This window comes from Amphibalanus amphitrite, unplaced genomic scaffold (assembly GCF_019059575.1).
Source record: "Amphibalanus amphitrite isolate SeventyFive unplaced genomic scaffold, NRLGWU_Aamphi_draft 001524F_arrow, whole genome shotgun sequence".
Classification (NCBI taxonomy): Eukaryota; Metazoa; Arthropoda; class Thecostraca; order Balanomorpha; family Balanidae; genus Amphibalanus; species Amphibalanus amphitrite.
Window position 1 is genome coordinate 19,420 of NW_024883017.1, and position 25,469 is coordinate 44,888.

Sequence of the window (25,469 nt, forward strand, 5' to 3'; positions counted from 1 at the left end):
GAAGACATGGGTATTTACTATTTCGTTTGAGGTGCAGGGATTTTAAAAATGTTTGTGTAAGTTGTGACTGAGGAATGCTCATACGATGACGTTTGTCAATCGGGTAGAGTGAATCTAAGGACAAGAAGAAAACGCAGCCATAAATAAATTCATGAATGAAATTGATAGCGCACAACAGCCTCAAAATGATTAATTTCATGACAAAACGGAAAGCCTCTCTCTTGCCAAAAAAAAAAAAAAAACACTGCCGGTTTGTTGAAAATGCTTGAACTCTCATTAGACCGAATTCGAAAGAGCCTAGCCGAACAAAACAAAACAAAAGCTTGAGCTCCAATTGCACAGCCATGACAGAAGCCGTAGGCGGCGGAAGGGGGGTGGTAGGCACCGTGCCCCCTTTGATTTTGGCATTTTAGCATTAGCCCAATGGGCGTTGCATGGAAAGAATGGGATCAAAAGCCGCCAGTGTTGCATCCACGTCTGTATTTGTCTAGGCTTTAGACACTGGGCTTAGTTCACGGCATGGCCACGTGGTAAACAACAACAACTTTGTGCAAGGACAGGTCTGAAAACACAACAAACGAAAGCTTGTGACGTAAGCACTAATTAGCTGCAACACAACAGTAGGCACTAATTAGCTGCAATACTATAACACCTCCCTTCCAGCTGTTTCCAGCGCTTACAAGTTCAGGCGATCGGGTGGACGCCGGTTACGCGCCGGACGAGAGTTCGCCACGGGGCTGGGTAGTCCAGCGAGCTGGTGTCCGCTCGCGGGCGCCGGAGCGATCTCTGGCTCAGCGGCCGGAGGAAGCGTCACTGGCTGTGCTGTAGTTGATGACGCTGGAGGCGCTGCCGGTTGAGCCGGAAGCGTTTCTGGCAGAGTGACAGGCGCTGATCGGGGCGCTGCAGGTCCGGGCTCAGCTGCAGGCGGCTGGAAGAGGCAGTCGCTTTGAGAACGTCCTTCCTCCCTGAACAGTCCGGTATCACCAGACGTGTATCGCGGCCGGATGTGATCCTCATGTCGGCGGAACTTGCGGCCATCTTGGAGAAGAACCGTACAGGTCGGTCCGCATGTCTCGAGAACCGTGCCTGGGAGCCATCTGTACTCGGAGGCTGTTACTTCAGTGATGTAGACTGGATCTCCAGTTCGGAAGGCTCGGATGACAGTGCCCGTTTCGACACTACTGCGGCTTCTCCTTTCCTCCAACGGATGCAGCCGGTTGAGATGCGTCCGAGGAGCACGACGGAAAAGCATCTCGGCCGGAGCTTTCCCTGTTGTCGTGTGCGGTGTGTTCCTGTACTGGAACAGCCATCTTTGGAGCTTCGTGAGCAGCGGTGCTGGTTTCTGCTTCTTGATGCCGTTCTTCACCAGCTTGACCATGCTCTCGGCTTGGCCATTTGATGCCGGGTGCAGCGGTGGAGTGAAGACGTGGCGGATCTGATTGGCGCTCATGAACTCGCCGAACTCCTTGCTGGTGAAGCAGCCACCGTTGTCACTCACGATCACTTCTGGAAGACCGTGCGTGGCAAACGTCATGCGGAGATGATCGATGGTTGTTTGAGCGCTGACGTTGTTGGTGATCCAGACGTCAGGCCACTTGCTGTATGCGTCTACTATGATGAGGAGCATCTTCCCTTCTACAGGACCAGCATAGTCCACGTGGACTCGCTGCCACGGAGCGTCTGGGTACTGCCATGGTTGGGATGCCACCTTCGGCGCAGCTGGTTGATTCAGCTGGCAGGCATCACAGACTTTGGTCACATCTCCAATGTCTGTATCCATTCCGGGCCATCAGATCTGGCCACGGGCTCGGCGCTTCATGGTGCAGATGCCGGGATGTCCTTCATGGAGCAGTCTCAGGACCTTCTGACGGCATGCGGGGGGTACAACGACACGACATCCCCAGAGCAAACACTCGTTTTGTATGCTCAGCTCGGTTTGGCGACCGTGGTACGGCAGGAGGGCTGGCGTTACAGCTGAAGCCTTGGGCCATCCATACCGGGTGTAGTGGAGCACTTCTGAGAGAGTCGGGTCTCGTCGCGTCCACTCTCGAACTGCTTCAACTGTTACCAGGGCATCGTCAGCTTCGAGCATGTGAATGACTTCCATGAGCGGTGTCACTGACGTTTCTGGCACAGTTTCCGGTCTTGGGAGACGGCTGAGAGCGTCTGCTGCGGCATGTTGAGCTGCGTTGCCAGGCGTGTGCTCGAGATGGTACTGGTAGGCATCCAGAGTCACCTTCCATCTCACCATGCGGGGCGGAACAGCGTCTGGCAGGTTTTTGGTCTTGCCAAGCAGTCCCAGTAGAGGCTTGTGATCCGTTCTCAGCGTGAACGATCGACCGTAGAGGAAGCTGTGGAATCGCTTCACCGCGAATACCAGGGCGAGACCTTCCCGGTCGAGCTGGCTGTACTTCTTCTCTGCTTCATTGAGTGTGCGGGAAGCGAAGGCGACTGGGCGTTCTCCACTTGGAGTCATTTGTGAGAGGACGGCGCCCAGGCCGTATGAGCTGGCGTCTGCTGAGACGATGACGGGGGCTGTTCCGTCGAAGTGAGCGAGGCATGGTGCCTCACAGAGGAGTGTCTTCGTGGCGTTGAAGGCGTTCTCCTCAGCCGTTCGCCACCGCCACTCTGCATCTTTTTTCAACAGGGCATACAGTGGGGCCGCGACTGCACTCAGCTTCGGGCAGAAGCGACTGAAGTGGTTGATGAGACCGAGATACGTCCTCAGCTGTCCGACGTTTTCAGGTGCTGGGGCGTCTCTCAAGGCTGCGATCTTCTGATCTGTTGGATGCAGACCTTCTTTGTCGATTCTCAGTCCGAGGTAGGAGACTTCCGGCAGGAACCAACGACACTTCTTTGCATTGATTCTCAGGTTTTCTCGGTCCAGGCGTTTTAGCACTTCCTCCAGGTTGGCCAGATGTGCAGCATCGTTGGGGCCTGTGACGCAGATGTCGTCGAGGAACACCGTGGTGTTCGGGATTCCGGCCAACAGAGTTTCGATGTGGCGCTGGAATATGGCAGGACCACTGCTGATTCCATATACCAATCTGGTTGCCGAGAAGAGTCCTTTGTGTGTGTTCACTGCTGTGTATTTCTGGCTAGACTCGGACAGCGGGATCTGCAGGTAGGCTTGTTCCAGATCTATTAGCGAGAACTTCTCACCTCCAGATAGCTGGGTCAAGAGCTCGTCCACTTTCGGTAATGGGTACTGCTCCAGATGACTGGCTCTGTTAACCGTGAGGTTATAACTCCCACACAGCCGTACTGACTTGCCATCTGGTTTCAGGATGGTCACCAGGGGCGCTGCCCACTGCGCCGACTTGCAGGGCTTCAAGATTCCCGCCTTGATCTGACGGTCGAGCTCCTCTTCTACCAGCGGACGCAGAGCTAGTGGAACTGACCTGGGCTTGCAGAATACGGTTTTATGTCGGGATTTATCTCCAGATGAGCTTCAGTATTTGCTTTTCCAAGTTCTGGCTTCGTCAGGTTTGGGAACTTTTTCAGGAGCTCTTGCGCTTTTTCTTCCAGTGAGGCTTTCACCTGGAAGATGGCCTGCCAGTTCAGTCGCATCTTTGACAACCAGTTGCGACCTAGCAGGGGCTTACCTTCACCTCCCACCACCAGGAGTGGTAGGTGCACTACTTCATCTTGAGCGAGCACCTTCACATCGACTTGACCAACAACTGGAATGGGCTCTCCAGTGAAGGTCTTTAGTCGTTGGCTGGACTTGTCGAGTTTTCTTGTTGGCCACAGCTTGTGGAACAGCTGTTCTGACATCACTGTGACTGCTGCTCCTGTGTCCACTTCCATCTGGACTGTTCTGTCGTCCATGTTCACTGCTGTGACAAGTGGTTCATTTTCTCTGACTTCTGTCTTGTTCACAGGCAGGCGGATTTGCATGACGTACTCATCAGTTGGGCTGTCTTGCTGAGTTTGACTCAAGTCCTGTTGTTGGCTCATGCATTTGACTTTGCCATGCCGACCATGACTTGGATTCTTCCTTGGCGTAGCCTGTGGGTCCTTGTTACGGCAGGCCACCTTTGTGTGGCCCTGCCGACCACAGTGGTAGCAGGTCTCGTTCTTGAATGGACATTCCCAGTGCTGGTGTTTTGGGCTGTGACATCTTGAACATCTTTCTTTTGTCTCTTGGACACGGGGCTTGCCAGTGAGGTTTCTTTTGCTTTCTACCATGTTCTGGGCTTTTACAGGAGGCAGACTGGTGAACCGGCTTTGATGGTGTGCCTCCATGGCACGGGCCTGTGCTCTTGCCTGTTCCAGGCCCCTTGCAAATGAATGCAAGTTTTCCAGGGTCATTCTCTGCTGCAGGGCTTTCTCCCTTACCCTGGGGTCTCTGACTCCCGCAATCAGCTGCTGGCGGATTTCACGAGCAAGATCCGTGAATTCACAGCTCCTGGCCAAATGTCGCAGGCGTGAGACAAAGCTGTCTATTGACTCACCTTCTCCCTGCACGGCTTGGCGAAAAACATCGCATTCGTAGTCAACGTTTTTCTGTGGCACGAAATAGTCACTGAGTTGTTTGCATATCAGTTGATATGGATCCAGCTGCCTCTGCTCTTGGGCTGCTGCTGGGTCCCCCTGATCGGTGGGCTCTGCGGCCTGAGGCATAGGCAGGGATTCGTGCAAGTCAAAGACTGCTGGACCAGCAAAATGCAGGAGGTATGCCTTTTTTCTGACTGGATTTGACACATCCATCGCCAGACACATATTTTCCAACCTACGGAGCCATCCTGGCCACTCGTCAGGGCGAGATACGTCGAATTGCGGCAATTCCAGCGCGGGCGAGGCCATGGCTGCGCGGGGCTTTTTCGACTGAGTAGCAGAGGCTCAACGTATTTTAGAGCTTGAACTTAAAGTTGCCTCGTCGCCAATATTGTTGCATCCACGTCTGTATTTGTCTAGGCTTTAGACACTGGGCTTAGTTAACGGCAGCCAGTGCCCCCCCCCCCCTTAATCGAAGGTGTTCCGCCGCCACTGACAGTAGCCAAAACCGCCCGCCACATAGCTTCCTCCATCAAACAACCCCTCCCCTCCTCACCCCCAGCTCCTTCCTTTTCCGTGCACCACCTGCACTCCCCCCCCCCTCCCCCCTAATCCGTGTAATGCTGGCGCCAGCGGTCTGTAAAAATGATCAGCGGTCGGTCTGGCTGGCGCCAAAGACCGGTTTCCATCGGCCTTGCAGAGATCGTCGGATTGATATGTGGTGACCGCAGCGGGGTGGGGAGGGGGAGGAAAGAGGAGTCATGGGGAAGGCTGAGGAGGGTAGGGGTGTGGCTATGAGGGGGAGGTATATGAGAGTTAGAGATGGGGTGAGTGAGTGAGAGAGAGACAGACAGGGACAGAGAGATAGAGAGAGAGAGAGAGAGAGAGAGAGAGAGAGAGAGAGAGAGAGAGAGAGAGAGAGAGAGAGAGAGAGAGAGAGAGAGACGGTTTCTGGATGTGTCGCATTTGCAGGAAAGAAGCCTTCCTAGAAGGATTCATGGCAGCCAGGGTATAGCTATGACTATGAGACACAAAATGAGGGACAACCATGATAAATGAAAATTTGTGATCTTGCGGGTACCATAGTGTAGGGAAAATAACAGGGTTAGGTATTTTGACTAAGGATTTTGCAGATAAGCGTAAAAAAATGCAGAAAGTAACGTAGGTTGTTACGGAGTCGTTCCTGATTGCATCGTACACTGTAAATCTTGTGACCTAGCGCGTCTAAATATCACAAATTGTGTGATGACTGATTTTTCGGTGTGTCTTTGTAGGTTCAATAACATCATGTTGTTATTATGAATGTGCCTTGTGCGTGTTCCTACTTTCATCGAGTTCGGTAATCCGTTTGTCGGTCCTTCTCATTTCGTTCATATCGCCTTAGTATTTCAGCTCAAGAAAAAAATAAATACCACGAAATAGGCTTTGTATGTTCATAAGTATAATATATATTTTTACTATTATTGGCGTCATTCAAACAATCATATATGCATCATGGGAAAAGCCAATCAGCAGCTATCGCGGTTACTGTAGACCAATCAGTGATCTCCGCGGTGAACCACCGGCCAATCAGCTGCCACTACAGCCATAGCTGACCAATCAGAAGACTACAATCTTCTACTGTCAAAAATAACATTACAAACGCCGTCACCACACTTCAGGCACTTTGGAAGCACTTTTCGACGGAATGTTTAACAATTATTCAATCACGGAAGATAACAACAAGCAAAAATACGTCACAAAACACAGCAGAATCCCCTCCCCATTGCACCAATCACAGCTGTCGGCTCGCGGCCTAAACCAATCACCACTCGAGCACGTCTAGCGAGAAAAGCCACCAGCCAATCACAGCGCGGCACGGACGGCCGCATCCAATCCCACCACGACGCGGTACACCTACATCTCATCATCATCATCATCGTCATCATCTTTGCCCTTTTTACTTTTGGATGTCATGACCTCCAAAATAGCTGCACGCATTTGATCGTAGACCTTTTGTTCAGTAGGTCCTGCGCCGTCGGACAAGAGATGCGACAGATAACCAATATACAGCGAAGCCGTCCTCAGGATAGCGACCTTCGTGAATTTGACACCAGACGTACCAATACACTCAGTAGCAATGCCTCCAATGCTGGCGCTCAACTCCTTGAACGCTCCGGTGAGGTGTTTCACCCTCATCCGCTCCCTCTCATTCGCCAGCTCGCGTCTTTCGCCGCCAGCTGTCGGAAGAACGACCCTCCTCGATGCTGCTGAGGCTGCAGGCGAGGGCTTCTTGGAGGGAGCCGCGGCACGTGCCGGAGGGGACAAAGACGAGGGAGTTGGTCGGTGAGGAGCGCTAGGAAGTGCTTGGGAACGTTCGGGAAGTGCCTGGGGACGTTCGGACGTCGAGGCTGTTCTTCCCGCGAGGATGTTTTCGATGCTGAACTTGCCTCCGCCGCGGTTGGACGAAGACGTGGAAGACGATGATGAAGTGCGACGAGTGAGATCCAGAGGTGCTTCTTCTTGTACAGCTGCAGGTTGAACAGACACAGTTGGGGAGGGTCTCCTTGCCGACTGTGCAGATACCGGCCGAGGTGCCGCTCCCGCCAAGAGTCCAGCAGTTAGACGAGGGTCGGCTCCCAGCGCACGGAAGGCCATCAAGGGGTCGACGAAGGGCGAGAACGGTAGCGCCATCGGCGGCAGGACTGACAGGGGCAGCGGCAGCGGGGGAGGCGCTGCCGGAGAGCGGAGGGCGTGCGCCGGCCAACCGAACCTCCTGGCCACCTCTTCAAGACAGCTCGCGCACTCGAAGACGACCTGACGATGCCGAGCACATCCAGACACTTTGGCTTCTTCGTCCCTCTCGCGTCCGCTGTCTGACTCGGCATCACTCCGCTCTTCCTTCTTAGTAGCTTCTTCGTAGTCCCTCTTGAAGCGCTTCTTGGGGACCAAGAGACCACCAGCGGATCTCTTGTTGCTTTCGCTTCGTTCCGAATCGCTGCCATCACTCTCCAGCTTCGCATCCATCTCCACATCCAGCTGCGTCTTCACTGGTGAATCTCGCGAGTCACGCAGGTCACGAACCTCACGCGCCTCGCGCGGCTCACGAGCTTCACGAGGGCGTTTGCGGTACTTGGGTTGCGCCGGGCTCCGTACTCGCACCTCTACGCTGTCATCCGAGTCCGTGGTAGAGCCCGTAGAAAACGGACTTCTTGCTGTTGCGGCAACTCCTCCGGTGCATGCCGTGGACATCATGGCGGCTCTCTTGGCTTCCATGGCGGCATCCATGTTGCTGGCGAAGTCGGCCCGCTTCAGGCGTTCTTCGGGTATACCCATGTCTGGAAAGAAGAGACGAGGAGGTTAGCTTTGAGAATAATGATGACGACGTGGCGTGACTTATTGAATGATTGGTTTTGGGGTGGTGGAAATATAGGGCACTGCTGGAAGAAATATAACGCAAAATGTCGTACATCGTGTCATGGTCCGCGTCACGATACCAAGCGTCAAGCAGACGAAAACCAGTGACAGACAAACAGCAACAAACATAAGACACAAACAGGCAAAAGCAACCAAATTCAGGGACATAGATGAGTTTCAACAGTGGTACGTGCACTTGACACAACAGTTAGCTACAAACAATAAACAATAATTAACACCGAACACACACAACCAGGATCCGATGTACCAGAAGCACAACAATCCACCACACAAAACAAAATTACAACAAACACAAGCAGCCGATTGTGTCAAATGTTTAACGAATTCGACGTCGATAATTAGCGGAATGAAATACTCTGTGTCCTGGGGACTCAGATATTCTGCTTTAGGAATCGTGGAGAACATTTTTTTCAGATACCTACCAGTAAAACGCCTTTTGGGCGAAGAACGAGCGAGCGAGATAGTGAGCCCTGCACGTGCGGAAGGGCGAGAGGGTGCTTCCAACGGGCTTGCGCAAAGCACCCTTCTAACCGGTCGCTAGCGGTGAGCCAAATTTGAACGCAATCGGCCCAGCCGTTCTTGAGATCTGGAAGCGGCATTCTGCACGTGCGCACGTGCAAACGGGGTCCAAAATGACTTTTGCACGGCACCCTACTAACTGGTCCCCAACCGTGTACCAAATTTGAGCGCAATCGGCCCAGCCGTTCTCGAGATCTGGAAACGCCCCCTGCACGTGCGCACGTGCAGTAGCACCCTAACCGCAACACATGGGAATGCATTGCCTGGTGGGTGCCTACCTGTATGCCAAGTTTCAGCGAAATCGCCCCAGTAATTACTGAGTTACTGAAATGGGAACAAATTTGGCACCTCTTATTGTTGTATTTTGCACGTGCAGTGGGGGTCACTCACATAGATGAAGAGTATCCGACCTTTGGTAGAAGGGATGCAGCTACCCTATAAAAATGACCGCAAGACAATCGCTCAAGCCGCTGCTGAGATATGGGCCTCTCAAAATCACTACTTTTGCAAAACAGCTTGAACACCCTTGACTTTTCACGTGGCACGTGCCACGACGGTCACTGAGATGTATCAAAAGTAGTCAATTACGGGGTAGAAGGGATGGGGCTACCCAACAAAAAAGACCGCAGGCCAATCGGTCCAGCGGTTGCTGAGATATAAGCCTCTCAAAAGCGTTACAGGCCGGGCCGGGCCGGGCCGGGCCGCTCATACTGAGATTTTTCCGTTATATTGAAAAGACTTCGCTTCGCTCGCTGCGCTCGCTCGCTCGTAATGATTAATTATAAGCCTGATTTTCCTTGCCGGAATAAGTCTGCGACTGTGTGCTCGGAAGCTATCGGGTGAATAGAAATCCGAATATTTGCTGCATCTCACCATAATGCTCGCCATATTTCTACGTTCTAGTGATCCAATAGTCACCCTTGAGCAGAACATGCCGTAGAATTTATCCGTGACCAGCGACGCTTAAAACCGCATCAGCAGCTGGTCTTCATCAACCCGAAGAGCGCAAGCTGTACTTTGCTCTTCTCGACCCTGCACTTCGTCCGTCATGTTCACCAGCCCATCACTCATCTCCAGGTTCACTCAGCATTTCAGTAGTCCTGCTATGCCACTCCTCACTTCTTCTTCCACTATGACTTAGTCACTGCTTCTCTTTTTCCAATCCTTCCACTGCTTCACTTTACGTACTTCAACTATTTCTATCCTCTGAGCTGCTCTTCATCACATTCACAGCTTTGATCTTTTCACTCACTCCATCTTTCTTCCCCTTCCACTCTTTAACGCTTACACTTCATCATTCCATTTCACTTCACTTTCCCCGCTTCTTCAACACCATCTTCTCGATCCTCCACTTCTTCACTTCTTCCTCATTCCGCCCGTCTCTCCACCACACTGCGGCGCTTCTGTCGCATCGCGCCACGATCGCCATCACCGCGCCGCACCATCTGCCACTGATGCGCCGTTACTGCCAGCGGTGCGCCGTTACTGCCACTGGTGCGCCGTTATTGTCGACATATTGTAACCGAGAGGAGAGTCAGACAGGCGGCGTTACCTAAGAGACAGCTGGTGGAGACAGATGACGAAGACGCCAGGTGGTGGTTGATTACCCCTGGAAGCCTCTCATACACACACACACACACACACACACACACACATGCCGGCTGGTCGTAATTCTAACGTGAAATGTGAGGACCGTTGCTTTACCTATGGGTGGAGAATGGATTTACACAGCGTCGAGTACTCATAGTTCTAGGATGTGCATCGAAATGATGGGATTTTTGTGTGCTGGGTGGCCGAAGGGGAGTGAAGCAGAAGAAGAAATGTGTGATTTGAGGCTCCTTTACTGACCGCGTGACCCGAGAGTTAGCAGTGCGGCTAGGTCACGTGACCAGATGGTCAGCCGTGCGGTCAGGTCATGTGACGGGGCCACTGGGTCGCCGGGTCAGCGGCAGCAGGTGCGTTACAATCGCCGCAGCTGCGCCGGGATCGCCACATCTGCGCAACTCTCGCCACCGATCGCGGCTTTTGACCTGTCCAGCTGTTGCCAGATTTCTCTCTCAACTGTTGCCAGATTTCTCTCTTTGAGGTGTCGCAGATAACATAAGGAAAGGCCAAATGGTAAAACTGATGAGATGTCTAACCGCTCCTTCAAGATAGCCATCCATCATGCTTACTCGTAGAGGTAGTAATTTATGCAGTTCCTTCCGAGTATTTATTGGACTACTTTGTCCTATATGAAGCTTCATTTCAAAGCAATTATGTTGGGTGTGACGTAAGTTGAAGCATATTAACGGGATCTTTTGTGTCAACCGTAATGTTTTACGCGTTCAATTTCTTGAAGCAATATGCATTTGGGTTGCGATCTGTTTCTCTCTTTCACCTTTTTTATCGCTGTTGCGTTTATTTTTAAATCCAAATACCATCCCCCATTTCCCTATATCCATCTCTGACCCAATTCCAGCAGTACGGTCACTCCCGCTCCCCTCCTCCCTCCCTCTCTCCCGCCATCTGTCGCCGCTGCGTCACATTCGGCGCACCTGTTGGCGGCCAACCCGGCGCAATTAGCGCGCCACGCCGGCTGTGAGGCGATCGTGGCGCATATGGCGGTGATTCAACCGGCGCGCACAGGTGGTAGACGAGCACGGCGCGGCTGCGGCGCATCTGGCGCACTGGGCGACATGCATCGATGGGTAGAGGGGAGGGGAGGTGAGGTGAGGGGCAAATACACACGGGGATTATCGGGTGAAATTGGGATCCATGTGATGAAATAGAGACCAATTGAAGAAACGGCGCTTGGTTTCGTTACATATTAATTTTATGTTGTCATGATATTTCCGAGAATATACAATAATAAAATTCCATTTTTCGAATTTTGTCAGCTTTAATATACGAGTAGGCCTTCACATGTTTGAGTACAAGCGATATACTGCTAGCATACAGTGAGTCATTAGCGCTCAGGTGTGCCATCGCTCTCCAGCCAGCACGCGAGGTTATGGTAGACGGATGGATGACTCAGCTAGAGAGAGAGCTGTCCTCAGGGGAGGGGGGGGGAGACCGTCTTTGACTTTTGCGTGTTTTTGGGTTTATACGAAGGTTAATTGGTTTCTTAGCGGTGGGTAAGTCTGTAAGCAATAAGTTATTGCTTACCGCCAATAACTACCAAAAAGCGTCCATTTTAACCTCCATGTCATTCTTGACCTCTAGCTTCACAGTTCAAACTAGCATACACAATAATTTTGTCTCCTCTCTCTCTCTCCCTCCCTCTCTCTCTCTCTCTCTCTCTCTCTCTCTCTCTCTCTCTCTCTCTCTCTCTCTCTCTCTCTCTCTCTCTCTCTTTCTGAGGTGAGAGCGGACCCCCTCTGAGTGGCGTCAGTTGCTGTCTCTGCGCCCCCCCCCCCCACCCCCAACCCTATCCCTGACACCAGCAGCTGTGAAAACATTCTCAATGGCCCTCCCCTCCCTCTCTCCCTCCTCCTCCTCCTCCTCCTCTCTCTCTCTCTCCACCGTCCCATCCTCTATCCTCCCTGTGCCGTTTCCTCTTCTGATAGTGCTGTTGTATCGTCCGGGGACGGCGGATGTGCAAAAAAAGGAAGGAGAAAGAGGGGAAGAATACAGCAGGAAAGATAAGAATGTGGCGGGGACGGGGCATCCGTTTGTGGTCATAGGTCCCTAATCGGAAATTCCGAAATAGTCATCGAGTGTTTTGTACTGGTTGCGTACCACTGTTCAATTTTGTTTTAAAAAAAAGTAACGAATTAATTATGCTTGCCGAAAAAAAGAGGACTCATATGGCCTCATTCTTGCCTTCTTTACTGAAAAGTATCTCACCAAGTAAACCCCACGCATGTAACCTCACACTACCTAAACCACACACTTCACTACCTAACTCAGTAACCAATACCCATCCTCTACGGCTCAACACCTCCCTCCCCCCTCCCCCCCCCCCCCCAGTGGCGGTGGCGCACCTGTCTCATTCCCCGCCAGCCCGGAGCCGCCGCCGCCGCCGGAGCCGGAGCCGGGCGGGCGGGCGGGCGGCGGCGGCGGCCGCCTGACTGGCGCCACTACCTTGTTTATCATTGGACTCACACCTGGACTGGGGCTGGACACCGGCGCTGCTGGGGAGGGGGGGGGGGAGGGTGAGGAATGGCAGGGGAGGATGTGGATTGGTTGAGTACTATGTGAGACGAAATGGTAGAAAATGGTTAAGATGTTGAGAGAATTATGTGTGCGTAGTGAAAGAATGGTAAGGAAATGATGGGAAATAGTAAGGGGAATGGTGGGGAGTGATAAAAATGATATAATGGAAGTGTAAAGGAAAAGATCAGAAAACGGCCATCAAATCACCCGAGAGATTTCATAACGCTGTAAGACTCTTCTTCAAGCTTGTAAACCGTGGATCACGATTGAATAAAGCCACACCATAGCCTGTCCTACAAGACTCCCTCCAAAACGTCTCAACGCGTTTACAAGAAGTTCACAAACGGTAACTCGCCAGCACTTCCGGATGTGTTCGCCCGTCGCAGCTGGGCAGTTTTACAGCTGCAATAGCCGTTATCATCTTTATCAAACCATCCAACTCCGGTCTGCCGGCCTACAACCCCCCCCCCTCCCCTCCCTCCCCGCACACCTGCTGTACAACCCCTCTCCTCCCTCCCTTTCCCCCAGCGCCGCTGCTGTCTGGACTGGCGCCGAGTGAACCGTCCCACCGTCCGTGCACAGCTCTACCCGGCGCCGACCGAACCCGCCCGAGCCGTGCGCAGCTCTAGGCGGCTTCACTTCAAGCATTCCACAGTGAACAGGTGTGCGCTGGGCGGCCGGAGGCTCTCAACTCACCGCCGGCTGGGGTTCTCAAACTAGGTAGGCGGAAGTGAGTAGAAAGGAGGCACTGAGGGGGTGGGGGGTGTTTAAAAGGCGTCTTGTGTGGGAGGGGATTAGGGGATTGATAAAAAAGAGTAGATTGGTGGAAAATACTGAAAATAGGGAAATTTGGGATATGAACGCGGAAGTTGAAATGATCATAAGTAGCAATTTGTTGTCTAGGCTTGGCCCTTCCCCGTCCACTAACTCGACCGAAAACCAAAGATATAAACCAAAAGATCTATAAACATATTTACATCCCTCTCGTCATGAACGCGTCTAAGTCACCCGAGGCCCGACACCACAGCCCTCACACGCGGAGTGTGAATTAGGTCATCACCATATCCCCCACCTGCGGAGTCCAATTTGGCAGGTGTGAGCTGTGCTCGCCAGGAGTGGGACGGCCTTGTCGTAGTAATTATCACAAGAGGGGGATATGGTATGGTTGGCTACAGGCACCGGGTAACGGTTCAGGGAATCGCCGCCCATAGCATGGACAACATTGTTACTATATAACTATTTAGAAGACTGAAATGCTGAAGTTCTTGAAAACGTTTTGGTGGTAATTGTTTGGTTATTCATTAGGGCTTTATTGCTCGCCAACTCAAACTACGATGGCCATTTTGCGTCCAAAGAAGACTATGCTAGTTACTAGAAGACTCGCTGGACTAGGACTCGACTAAATTAGACTAGGAGACTAACTAGACTGTCTTTCACCAGAGGACAAGCGCGAATAATCGCGCTTGTAATAATCGCGCGAATAAACAGTATTGTCCGCGTTTTAGTGTGCCCGGAGTATACAGTGGCCCGCACTGCCAGACTACACCTTTTTGCACTCAAAATAGGCATCTTTTCATTCAATTTCGGCGAATTGCATTCAATTTTAGCGATCTCTCTATTCGAAGCAAATGAGAGGTCGCTAAAATTGAATGCAATTCGCCGAAATTGAATGAAAAGATGCCTATTTTGAGTGCAAAAAGGTGTAACAGAGACCAGGCTATGCGGACCATATGGTCCCTGGTCTGCGGACCAAATGGTCCCTGGTCTGCGGACCAAATAGTCTCGCCAGCCACAGGTGTCTGGTCTGTCACAGGTAACGTCACAAAGTGTGACACGGGCTGTCACAGTGAGGTGTGACAGCTGTAATATTGACACACGGCAGATACAGAGACAGCTGTCACATCGTCACACCGGTCACACGGTAGATACAGTCACACAGGCAGGGTGGAGGGAGGAAGGGAGAGAAAGAGAGAGAGAGAGAGAGAGAGAGAGAGAGAGAGAGAGAGAGATCCAGACAGAGACAGAGACTAAAGACACAAGACACCGACAAAATAGAACACTGACAAAGACACCAAAAAAAAAGACTGAGAAACGAAATAAAATAACCTGTAAAGCAACAGAAGCAAGACGCATAGGAGCAGAGAGGGGGAGAGAGAGAGAGACGGAAGTCGAGCGGAGGGAGAGAGGCAGAGGGGTGGGCAGAGCGTCTCGGGGGGTGATACCAGGACCAGGTGCGGGATACCTCCTTACACGGCAGGTGGTCGGCGGGAGAAGGGGGCCCTCAGGTGAGACAGCTGGCTTTCGGAGAAACAGTCGGCTGGCGGCAGATGGGTCAGGGAGAGACGGGGACAGATGTGTCCCGAGACAGGAAAGATGTCTCAGGAGACAGAGGAGGTGTCTCAGGGCAGATGTGTCCGGAGACAGGGAAGGTGTCTCATATAGATGTCTCGGGGAGACGGAGAAGATGTCTCGGGAGACAGAGAAGGTGTCTCGGGAGACAGAGAAGGTGTCTCAGGAGACAGAAGGGGTATTACGAGACACATCGCAGATGGGTTAGGAGAGGCATCAGGCAGGGCAGATGGGTCAGAGCCTCAGAGGAGACAGGGCAGATGTCTCAGGGCAGATGTCTCGGGAGACAGGAAAGATGTCTCACAAGACAAGGCGCATATGGGTCAGGAGAGAGACGGGGCAGTTGTCTCAGAGGAGAGGCAAGTTATCTCGGGAAATGTCTCATAAAGGTAGATGTCTCAGGCAGTGGCGTAGCCAGAAATCAGCAAAAGGGGGGGCCATGGTGCTCGCGGGGGGCGACTTTTTCCCTTGAGTGGGGCGCCATTGTCAGCTAGTGACAGAGGTGTCAGTCTAAAATGTAACGTCAACGTTTTGTTTATGCCTGAATTAATAGGTGTTCCGAAATACGAGTGTAAGAGCCAGGTTTCGCTGGGTTTTCATAACATCCATTGAAAGCAATCTGCAGTCCAGTTTTTTTTTAATCCATTAAGTCTTCATCTTGAGGGATACCGCGCCGTGCTAGGGGGGGGGGGCGTTTTTACCCCCCCCCCCCACTCAGGTGTTTCGCGAAGATCTTAAAAACGGCGGCGCTGCGCGCCGCCGCTTTTGGCACATCTGTTTATACACCCTTTCTGCACATGTGAAAATTTCAAACACGGTTCTTTCAAGGTCAGGTCACCAGGTCTCAAGTGACCTTATCACCTTATCTCATGGAACAAGTTTCAATGCTCGCTATAGCTACACCGAATGAAGGATCGCTTTGAAACTTTCAGCGATTGATAAGAGTAAAAGTAGGTAGGTATGTATAAGATGTATTTCGTTGTATTTCGATATCTGTGACCTAAGGTCAGGTCAATTTGCGACCTCCCCATTATAGGTAAAGTCAACGGGAGAAAATTTAAATGCGCCTCTTTTGGACGTACATCGTTCTAAACACTCTCAAACATCGGCTTATGGGTAAACACAACACACTGAATAAGAAAATTTGCACCCATGACCCCTCTGTGTGCCCCTGAGGTCGTCTCAGGTAATGAAAGGTCCCCGGCAGTTTTTTGACAATAACTTTTGATAGGAACATGCTAGACCGGTGAAAACACCTCAGGTGTGTTCAGCTCAACGATACGGATCGACGGATATGCAACATGACCTATTTCGGTCACGTCATGACCTTGACCTGGGGTCAAATTTTCCGAATGACTTTTCAAGATCAAATTATAGTTAAATTGACGCGGCTCGACGAGAGGAACACGATGCTGGGAAAAATAATATCGTGACTCTTACGCCAAAAGTTATTACCGAAAAACATCGCAAGAACGGCTATTTTTGGAGTTTTTGCCATCTGGCGGCTAAACTAATGACCTGAGGTCAAATCAGAGGACAAATTCAAGAAAGACCGCTAAAAGGGCTATGGAATGCGCTGTTCTGCGGCGCCGTAGCTGTATTGGTTCCCAAGTTATGCGCCGGTTTTTCAAAAATGTTGAAATATGCAAAATTTGCTTTTTGATGATCTCTGGCGACCTGACCTTTGACTAGAGACCAGTTTTACCAACAGAAAAATTGCCGCCTGCCGGAATTGTTTGCCTAAAGACCGTTTCACATACGGAGCGTAAATGCGATGGGCACGTAAGCGGATAGGGCTTTACCGTATGTGAAGTGGCCTAGTAAAAAAATTCTGGCAGGCGGCTACTTTTCTGTTAGTAAAACTGGCCTCTGACCTACAAATGACCTTATTTATATATTTCCCTCATTATTTTTACGCTCCTTCGAAGTCACTTACTGCGTGTCGCTACATGGCCCACTGCCCAGGAGCCGAGTTAGACAGCGGGCGTGAAAACGCCCCCCCCCCCCCAGCACTCCTCAGAAAACTCAGACCACCAGCACGGCGCGGGTTAAGCACGATATAGTAAACGAACTCAGGCTACGAACATTTTTATAAGACGCATGTATGCGAATGCGAGACGGTAAAATATACGTTGATCAACCATGGACACATTATTTGCAAGAAGTTGTCTCCAGGTTCACTCACTGATACCTACAAACTGACCTGTGGGCTGCGGCCTGCGGTCGACCGGGGTGGCCGTGCTTAGAACCTCAGACCGCACGTGTGTAGGATTAACACTGCAACTAACTGCCTAAATCTGAATCGAGGAACGACTTGAACATGACAACACACCAAGTCAAGTCACCCTAGTTTTGATGTTTCTTATAGGTACCTTGGTTTGGATACCGGTTGCGACCTTCCGCAAGCAAAAGATGCACAATTGAATTGCTTATGATTGTGCTTATAATTATCGTTCGCTCTCAGATTTCAGTTAGGATTCCGCCCTGATTTTGAGGGGGCAACCGTGGTGAAGGGTCGGCAATGGCATGACATTAGGAAGCGGCACCGTGCCGAGGGGCGGCATCACCAGAGATGGGCGCCATTGCGCCATTGTGATGGTCCGACTGTGACGTTCAGAGTGGCACCAGTGGTTTCAAAGGGGCGCCATCGATCTTGGATGGGACGACTGAAGTCCCCGTTCAGGTGGGCGCCATGAGGGGTGCCAGCGACCTTGGATGGGGCGACTGTGATCTTCAGAAGGGCGCTGAGGGGCGCCATTGGGCTTGGATGGAGCCACCGTTGCCTTCAGCAGTGCGCCGGACGCTATGGAGGGGCGCCATTCAGCTTGGATGGGGCGACTGTAGTCTCAAGGGGCGTCTCGGATGGGGCGACTGTAGTATCAAGTGGCGTCTCGGATGGGGTGCCGGTGCTCTAGAGGGGCGCCATTGGTTTCAGGGGGGCGCCATCGATCTTAGATGGGGCAGCTGTAGTCTCCGTTCAGGTAGGCGCCAGTGGCTTTTAATGGGCGCCATCGACCCTGGGGTTTGGAATGCTCTGGTTTCCGGAGGGGCGCCCTTCAACATTGGGGTTCAGGTCCTCGTTGGGGGTGCCCTGGAGAACATTGGGAGTGTCCAGGTACCCCCCAAAGAGATATTAAGTTCGATCCCTGCTTGCATTTCACTTTTTATTTCATGTTCCCTCAGTAAAACGGCATCAGCCTAGTTGGCGCTACTTGGGGCGCCATCTGGGCGGCTAGGCGAAAAGGGGGGGCCATGGCCCCCATGGCCCCCCCCCTGTCTACGCCACTGGTCTCAGGTCACAAGCTACATGAGTCACAAGGAATAGGGCAGATGTCTCAGTAAAGGAAAGGTGTCTCATAAGACAGAGCGCGAATGAGTCAAGACAGAGAGAACAGGCCGTGTCCGACTCTGAAGAGAACGTTACTCTTTGGTATCTAAATTCTCCCGTTACCCGGAATTGCGCGATCGGACGGTAGGGGCCAGGGTCTACCCAACAAGCTCTGCTTAGCTTGCAAGCTAGGCTCCGGCTCTGTCAATCCGTCCATGCAAACCTTCGAGCTAAAATTATACAAAAGAGGGAAGGATGCAAGAGTATTGGGAGATCCGGAAAGAGGTCACTACAGAGAGCCTGAGGAAAGGTCGCTGAAGCCAGGATATGGAAGGACGAATGGAGTAGTGGAGGAAAGTAGTGATCTATAATCTATACAAAGCCGGTGTATGAGTGAGGGATAAAGCCCGGAGTTTGGGGAGTTGGAGTTGTTGGAGCTGTTGAAGAGTTGAAGTTTGGAGTTGTAAAATGTAGGAGGTTGGAATTATAGAAGTTTTGAGGGAGTTACGAGCTAAGGAGAAGGGTTGTAAGTTAAGCGTTGTGGGAAATTTGAATAAAGATATGAATTTGGATGTTGCATTGTTTATGGTTGCGGGAATCGCGAGATGTTAATGGGAATAAGCGAGTGATGAGTAGTAAGTAGCGAAAGAATAGGAATCGGAAAGAGAGATATACACGGGGTACAGTATTGGGACAGTGGAGTGTCGGGACGAAGTGGGTTAGAGTGGGACAGCGGGACAGGGGACACTTGGACAAAGAGGAAGGGACGGGAGTGGGTGGGGTGGGTTTGGGGGAGCTTACAGCTGCCACAGCTGTGGGGGGCGGCGAGGGGGTGAGGGGTAATATGGGTACACAGCTGCAGTCGGATGGGGTGGGGTGGGGGGGGGGGAGGGGCATAGCCATGGCTGACTAACAGAGTGAGTCATTGGACATTGGTGAGTAGCTGAGTCCTATGGTTGAAGGAGTTTCTAGCTATCTTACAACAAATTGGTACATAGCGATTCACATTTGTGACTCGGAGTCAAGTCATAGACACATGGTGCCACCACTACCACTCACTGAGTCATTAGAGTCATAGTACAACGACAGAAGCAAAACTGAGTCAAAAGAGTCACGAGTCACACAGTTCAACAGACAGCGAACTTCACTTACAGTCTAACGACTCGTATACGTCGTACAATTTACATTCTTCGAAGCATAAAATACCGCGGGAAGTGTTCAGTTGGGCAAACTAGGCGGCGGGAATCAAAATATGGAGGCATCAAAATATTGATTCTAGTGGGCGGAGCTTTGACCATATATGGGCATAGAATCAATATTTTGATTCAATTTGGGACATTCCCACCTTCAGACGACCCGTTACGGCGGAAATAACCCCCATGACGGCGAGATTTTTTGACAAGTCAAAACAAAAAACTTCCCCGCTTCAATTTTTCGCTGCATGGCTATCAGCCGTTTGTCGCGCGTACCTTTACGAATGGCATAAAGATTTCGCCGCCATAATTCAACAAAAACGTGCTGTTAAAACTTGCTCTGTTTATCATTAACGACGAGCCTTTGTAATTTTTTCATAATTTTGTCTAAAAGAAAATAAAAAATGCGTTATTTAGTTGTATAATTCATTTATAAGAAATATTCTTTTTCTTTGTATCTAGCCACGATTTCCGGTTCCCGCCATTTCGCGCCGGCGTCGTGGGTGTGTGGATGCAACGTAGTGCTCCCGGTTTTATTTTGTCTAAGCGACCTTTTCTGAAGTGTAAGTAACAATGGATCATATTTTAAGATACTTTGAAGTGTGTTTTTCAATTTCAGGCATGTGATCTTAACGTTTCTTACCGAAGACTCGTTTTAAGAGATGGTTTTAGGAACATGGCGCGGTAGCGACGTCAGCGGCGCGGGACGCCTTCTCACTCTTCTATTGTCTTTTTAAGCTATATTTTTTTGAAAATGATGTCTTAGGTGTAGTATTTCAGTGAAATATGATGTCCTTTAAAAGTTAGGGTATAAATTAGTTACAAGAAGCCTAATGTTTTGTCTCACATGATAGAATTGTTGGGTGGACTCATGAAATGGGGGCAGTGCATGTCCAGTATTTTACATAATTTGGATGTTTTAGCCTCTGCTTGTGTCTCACTCACCCAATTGTTGCTACAACTTTAATTTGTAGCATTTAAATTTTTAATGGCAATTAGGTTATTGACTTGTTCCGAGTTAAGATTGAAAGGTCGTAGTGCATGTTCGTGTTTGCCTTATCTAAATAGTAGGTATGTATGCTTGGCTTGTAATTGCTTCGCCGATTTTTGCTACATATTTAATGGTGCTTACTTTAAGTGTAACAAAAGCAAGTTGCTGAATGGTGTAAGCCATATTTACATTATGCGTGATCTTCAAGAAAATTATGTGTCTAATGTACGGCAGTCCAGGGAATGCTGGATAGTTAATTTTCAGGATTGTCCATGCCAAAGTTAATTTTAGAGGCCAGTTTTATCAACACAAATAGCTGCCTGCTGGAATTTTTTGCTTAAAGACTGCTTCACATATGGAGCGTTAACATGATGGGCACGTAAAAGGATAGGGCTGTACCGTTCATGCTCTGTATGTGAAGTAACTTTTAGACAAAAAAAAAAAAAATCCAGCAGCCACCTATTTTTCTGTTGGTACAACTGGCCTCAGATCTACTTTTTTGGCAGAATTTATATAATTGCATGAGATGACAGTTGTTGGCGCACCTGGTGGCGTTCAGTGGAAATTTAAGTGACATTAAGTATTTAATTTTTTATTAAATACATTCTAAAATTAATAGTTGCTGAACAAGGGGAATAATAACACATATAGTTTCCTAATTTATTGTCCACAAATGTCCTGATTATTGTGTTCTGTTGTTTGCTGCAGGTCAACCAAGGATCAAACACTGGTCGTTGCGGGGATCGGCTTCAGAGGGCCAAGGATGGCGTCTTGAATCGCTGTTCAGTCGACAGGCAACTGTATGACAACGCCATCCCTGTCAACCAGAGCGTCGACCGAAGTAGGGCGGCGTTGCGCGGACCTGGCCGCACCCGACCAACCGGCGGAGTACCTGACTCGGGCTGGGCGGAGACTACCTACATCACGACCTTTTGAACTTTGATCTCGTGGCGAGAAACAATATGACGTAAGGAAGTGTGTATGTGGCTGGCGGGGCCGAAGGTAAAATGCGCCACGTGTTTATCCTGCCGGATGACGACAGCGTCACCAACCTGTCAAAGAACGAGCTGGTGCAGCGCGTGATGACTGCTATCTCGTCCCTAGAACCGGAGTAGAAAAACGTGCGCATAGCCCAGATGAAGCGAACCAAAACACAGACAGGACTGATAGCTTTTCGGTCGAGAATGTTCTGAAGATGCTGATCAGTAGACCAATTGGTGACCGTTTTCGGTGGTAATATGGGATCTTGTGGTGTTCCAAAGCGACCTGCTTTGGGTGTGGACATAAGTGGCTCAACCTGACAGGATTGATGTTTTAGGTAGCCGTGCTAATCATAAACCCTATATTGAGTGTATCTGTACAAATTTTGTTTATATTTATTTCATGTATTTGATTCGAAACCGAAAATTGCTGTTTGTAATTAGGCAACATCGAGACGTTGAGGTCATTCTCCAGACGTTTATTTGTTTTTTTCTCACCTGTCCACGGTATGTCTTATTGGTTAGGTCTCAGTTTCAAATATTATTAACTGCATGTTTTGCAAATACGTAGCCATATTGAATAAGAGACGTGTTCTAAAAGTGAGTATTGCTTTGCATGGGATGTGAGCATCAACGACAGGGCTTTGTGATGGCAAATATGTGGCAATTGCAGGGATCGTTGTGAAATGTGTTATGAATATCCTCGTATTATTTGCGAATGCAAATACATCCGTGTATCATATTTTCATTCAAATTGTGCAATTTGTGCAACGGGCTTGAGTATATTGTTCGGCGAAATATCTCCTACTGTACTCCACAGAAATGGGACGGGATACAGATGCGTAGAAACACATTCATGAACACGTGAAAGACGATAAGTTAACTTTTTTTTTACTCAAAATCAATGCTACAAAGCAGGGATGTGGAGCCGTGAAAATGTCAGACGGCTTCGGCTCCGGAGGAAAAAATCGGCTCCAGCTCCGGCTCCGGCTCCGAGTAAAATGGTCGGGCTTCGGTTCCGGCTCCGACTCAGTACAACCCCTATACAAAGGTCAGCACGGCTCCCTTCACGCATTCCCTCGAAGGCTTGCAGCTTTGAGCAGGGAGCCAGGGTGAGAGCTGAAAATCCCTGGTCTACCGTGGGAATAAGGTCTAGAAAAAAATTACACGATCCTGTGCTGATAATATCTTCATGAATTTATTGAATTTGCATTATTTGCACACAAGAAACATCCCATAAATCAATTTAAAGGGTGAAGTACGTCTGCAGAAAGTCAGTTCGCAGAATCAATATATTGATAAACCAGCTGATTTCAGAATCAAAATAATGATTAGCCAGCTGTTTGTGGAATCAAAATATTGATTCTTGCCGGGATTAGCCGCCGTGATGAATCAATATCTTGATTATTTTCAAGACGCTTTCCTAAACTAACCAAAGAGGTTAGGGCTATTGTTTCGTGCCTGGCGGGTAGCTTCAACGTTGCTCTTCATTTTGTGAAGAAACTATTTTGAAATTATAGCCGGTTGCTGAATAATTGACGTTTCTGTGATGGTCTGCACGTATGCCCATATATGGTCAAAGCTCCGCCCACTAGAATCAATATTTTGATGCCTCCATATTTTGATTCCCGCCGCCTAGTTTGCCCAACAAAATATTACGAACCCGACCGAACTGAAACAGTCCACAAACCTGAACTGAACTTCACACAAGCTCAAAAGAAGATACAAACTCAACCAAACCGAACACAAATTCAACACAAGCTCAATACATCAAACTGAGCATCATAGTCAATACAAACTGAAACGAACCGAACTCAACAGAAACTCACCACTCACAAACTCAACTCAACTCACCTTTCTCCGTTTATCTCCTTTTTGTCAGCCGCCTCCTCTGCTTTCTCCACCAGAAGATGTATCTCTCACTTCCTCTCTCTCTCTCTCTCTGTCTCAGTCTCAATCTCTAGCTTTCACAGAGCGTCGATCAGCACAACCTCTCCCTCCGACCTCCACCGCCCTACTGACTCGCCGCCCGCCTCGCCGCACAGCTGTTCCCTACCAGGTGTTGAACGCTAAACACCTGGCCGGTACATCAGCCAATCAGCGCACGAGAAACCGGCACACTGCTCGCTGATTGGTTGATGCTGACAGCCGCTTGCCGCGCGGACTTTAAACGTGACAGAAAGATGGTGATGGGTTTTCGTGATGTGAATTGCGTAAATTCGGATTGTAGGGTAATTGGTTGTTTTTTTTTTTAAAGAGTAGTGATTGTACTCGTAATAGCGGACGTTATAGTGAGCATGTTCAGCTTGTATTGATTGATGTTTCATAGAAGTGATGAAAAACATTTAAAACGTCATTGATGTGCCACATGACCTTTTTCGTTCAGGTCATGACCTTCACCTAAAGCAAACTCTAATGTTTTACTTAAAAACATTAAAATGTCAAATTTGAATTTATTCAACGCGTTTTGAAGATTGATATACGCGAAGATGAGAAGAACGATTGCTATACCTTGGTAGGGAATTAATAGTTACGAGCGAGCGAGCGCAACGAGCGAAGTGAGTCTTTTCAATATAACGGGAAAATATCAGTTTGAGCGGCCCGGCCCGGCCTGTAACGCTTTTGAGAGGCTTATATCTCAGCAACCGCTAGACCGATTGGCCTGCGGTCTTTTTTTGCTGGGTAGTCCCATCCCTTCTACCCGGTAATTGACTACTTTTAAAACATCTCAGTGACCGTCGTGGCCATGCCACGTGAGAAGTCAAGGGTGTTCAAGCTGTTTTGCAAAAGTAGTAATTTTGAGAGGCTCATATCTCAGCAGCTGCTTAACCCGCGCCCCACTGGGGTCTGTGTATAACACGCCCTACTGGGGGGGGGGGGGGGGCTATTCATAGCCCCCCCTCCTAACTCCGAAACTACTGGGCCGATCGTCAAAATTCAAACGGCGTCTGATAGCCCCGGAAAAACTGTCGAGCGAAACCTAATTTCATTAACCTCGAGGTCACCGATGACGTCACAGGTCAGGTCAAAGTAAAAATTATTAGCACTTTGGCTTGTTCACATTTTGGGCTCTGGCCGCCGTCTTACAAGTCAGATCAGGCTCATTTTTGGTTTCCACACTCGTGAACAGATGCTCTAGATACCTTGAGGGTACCAAACTTGTACTTTGATTTTCAGGTCAGGGTCAGGTCATCACAGGTCACGAAAATATTATATCATGCGTCGGTCACGTGACACATGTTTTATGGTCCATTTAGGCCATACATTTCGAATTTGATGTCGTGTGTGTCATTCAAGGTCATTTTGAGTCGAAATTAGCTTAGGTCAGGTCACTTTCAGGTCAAAAAAGGTCAAATTTTGAAGTTGAAATTTTTCAACAAAAAAGGTGTCTATTGGATGCAGTTTGAGCTCAGGAACACGATGGTGCCATTTATATTGGTGTACGATGCCAAATACGTACTGAAAAATTGATTTGAAAAATAAATAATTGTGAATTTTTTGCAATAATGCGTATAACTTGGCCATTTTTGAAGATATTTAGCTAAAACTTGCTAGAGTTAGTCATAATCATGCGTTCTGTCACATATATTCCGGTTTTTCCGAAAAGTCAAAAACTTTTTGAAAAAAATATAAAAATATAAATTTTGAATATTATTATATAAAATTTTCGAAATTTTCAAAATTTTGAAAATCCGAGATAGCAGTTTGATAGCGCGGTCAATTCTGAGTCCTTTAATGCAAAGAAATTGGATCTAGCTTAAAAACTGAGCTCTTGGGAGCGATTGCCGTGGTTCAATGTTTTGCGTCGAAATCGGACGAACATGACGTCACTCTGACGTCATTTCTGGCCGACCTATGGTAGCTACGAAGTTCAAATTTTGACACAAGGTGTCAAATTGATGCAGCCGAAGGTACTGAAAGTTTGGCGTCGATTCGTCAAGCGGTTTGGAAGTTATTGTAGAAAAACGGGAGGGGGGGCTATAAATAGCCCCCCCCCCAGTGGGGCGCGGGTTAAGGGCGATTGTCTTGCGGTTATTTTTGTAGGGTAGCTGCAT

General features: G+C 49.5%; 2 protein-coding genes and 1 long non-coding RNA gene across 4 annotated transcripts; 1 reads left to right on the plus strand and 2 right to left on the minus strand.

Annotated features, from left to right (window-relative positions):
- Positions 1-676: 676 nt before the first annotated feature.
- On the minus strand, positions 677-1,780 carry LOC122373621 (uncharacterized protein K02A2.6-like). The gene has a single exon (XM_043351887.1). It carries the CDS (start codon positions 1,778-1,780, stop codon positions 677-679), a length of 1,104 nt encoding a protein of 367 aa, XP_043207822.1.
- A 4,148-nt stretch (positions 1,781-5,928) lies between these two features.
- LOC122373623 (histone-lysine N-methyltransferase 2B-like) lies at positions 5,929-23,492 on the minus strand. Of its 2 annotated transcripts, none has more exons than XM_043351890.1 (2): positions 23,269-23,492; positions 5,929-7,817 (listed from the first exon to the last, which is right to left on the minus strand). In XM_043351890.1, the coding sequence occupies exon 2, from the start codon at positions 7,813-7,815 to the stop codon at positions 6,397-6,399; it is 1,419 nt and encodes a 472-aa protein (XP_043207825.1). In that variant the 5' UTR covers positions 7,816-7,817; positions 23,269-23,492; the 3' UTR covers positions 5,929-6,396. The 2 variants fall into 2 exon arrangements, with proteins under 2 accessions (XP_043207825.1, XP_043207824.1); XM_043351889.1 differs by having other exon boundaries at positions 5,929-7,820; positions 23,270-23,435.
- Positions 19,484-22,162, plus strand: LOC122373624. Its single transcript, XR_006255080.1, has 2 exons — positions 19,484-20,006; positions 21,143-22,162. It is a non-coding gene; the product is annotated as an uncharacterized LOC122373624 (long non-coding RNA).
- Positions 23,493-25,469: the final 1,977 nt, after the last annotated feature.

Coding starts and splice junctions, on each gene's coding strand:
- LOC122373621 (XM_043351887.1), bottom strand. CDS start 1,780: ATGGATACAGACATTGGAGATGTGACCAAAGTCTGTGATGCCTGCCAG.
- LOC122373623 (XM_043351890.1), bottom strand. CDS start 7,815: ATGGGTATACCCGAAGAACGCCTGAAGCGGGCCGACTTCGCCAGCAAC.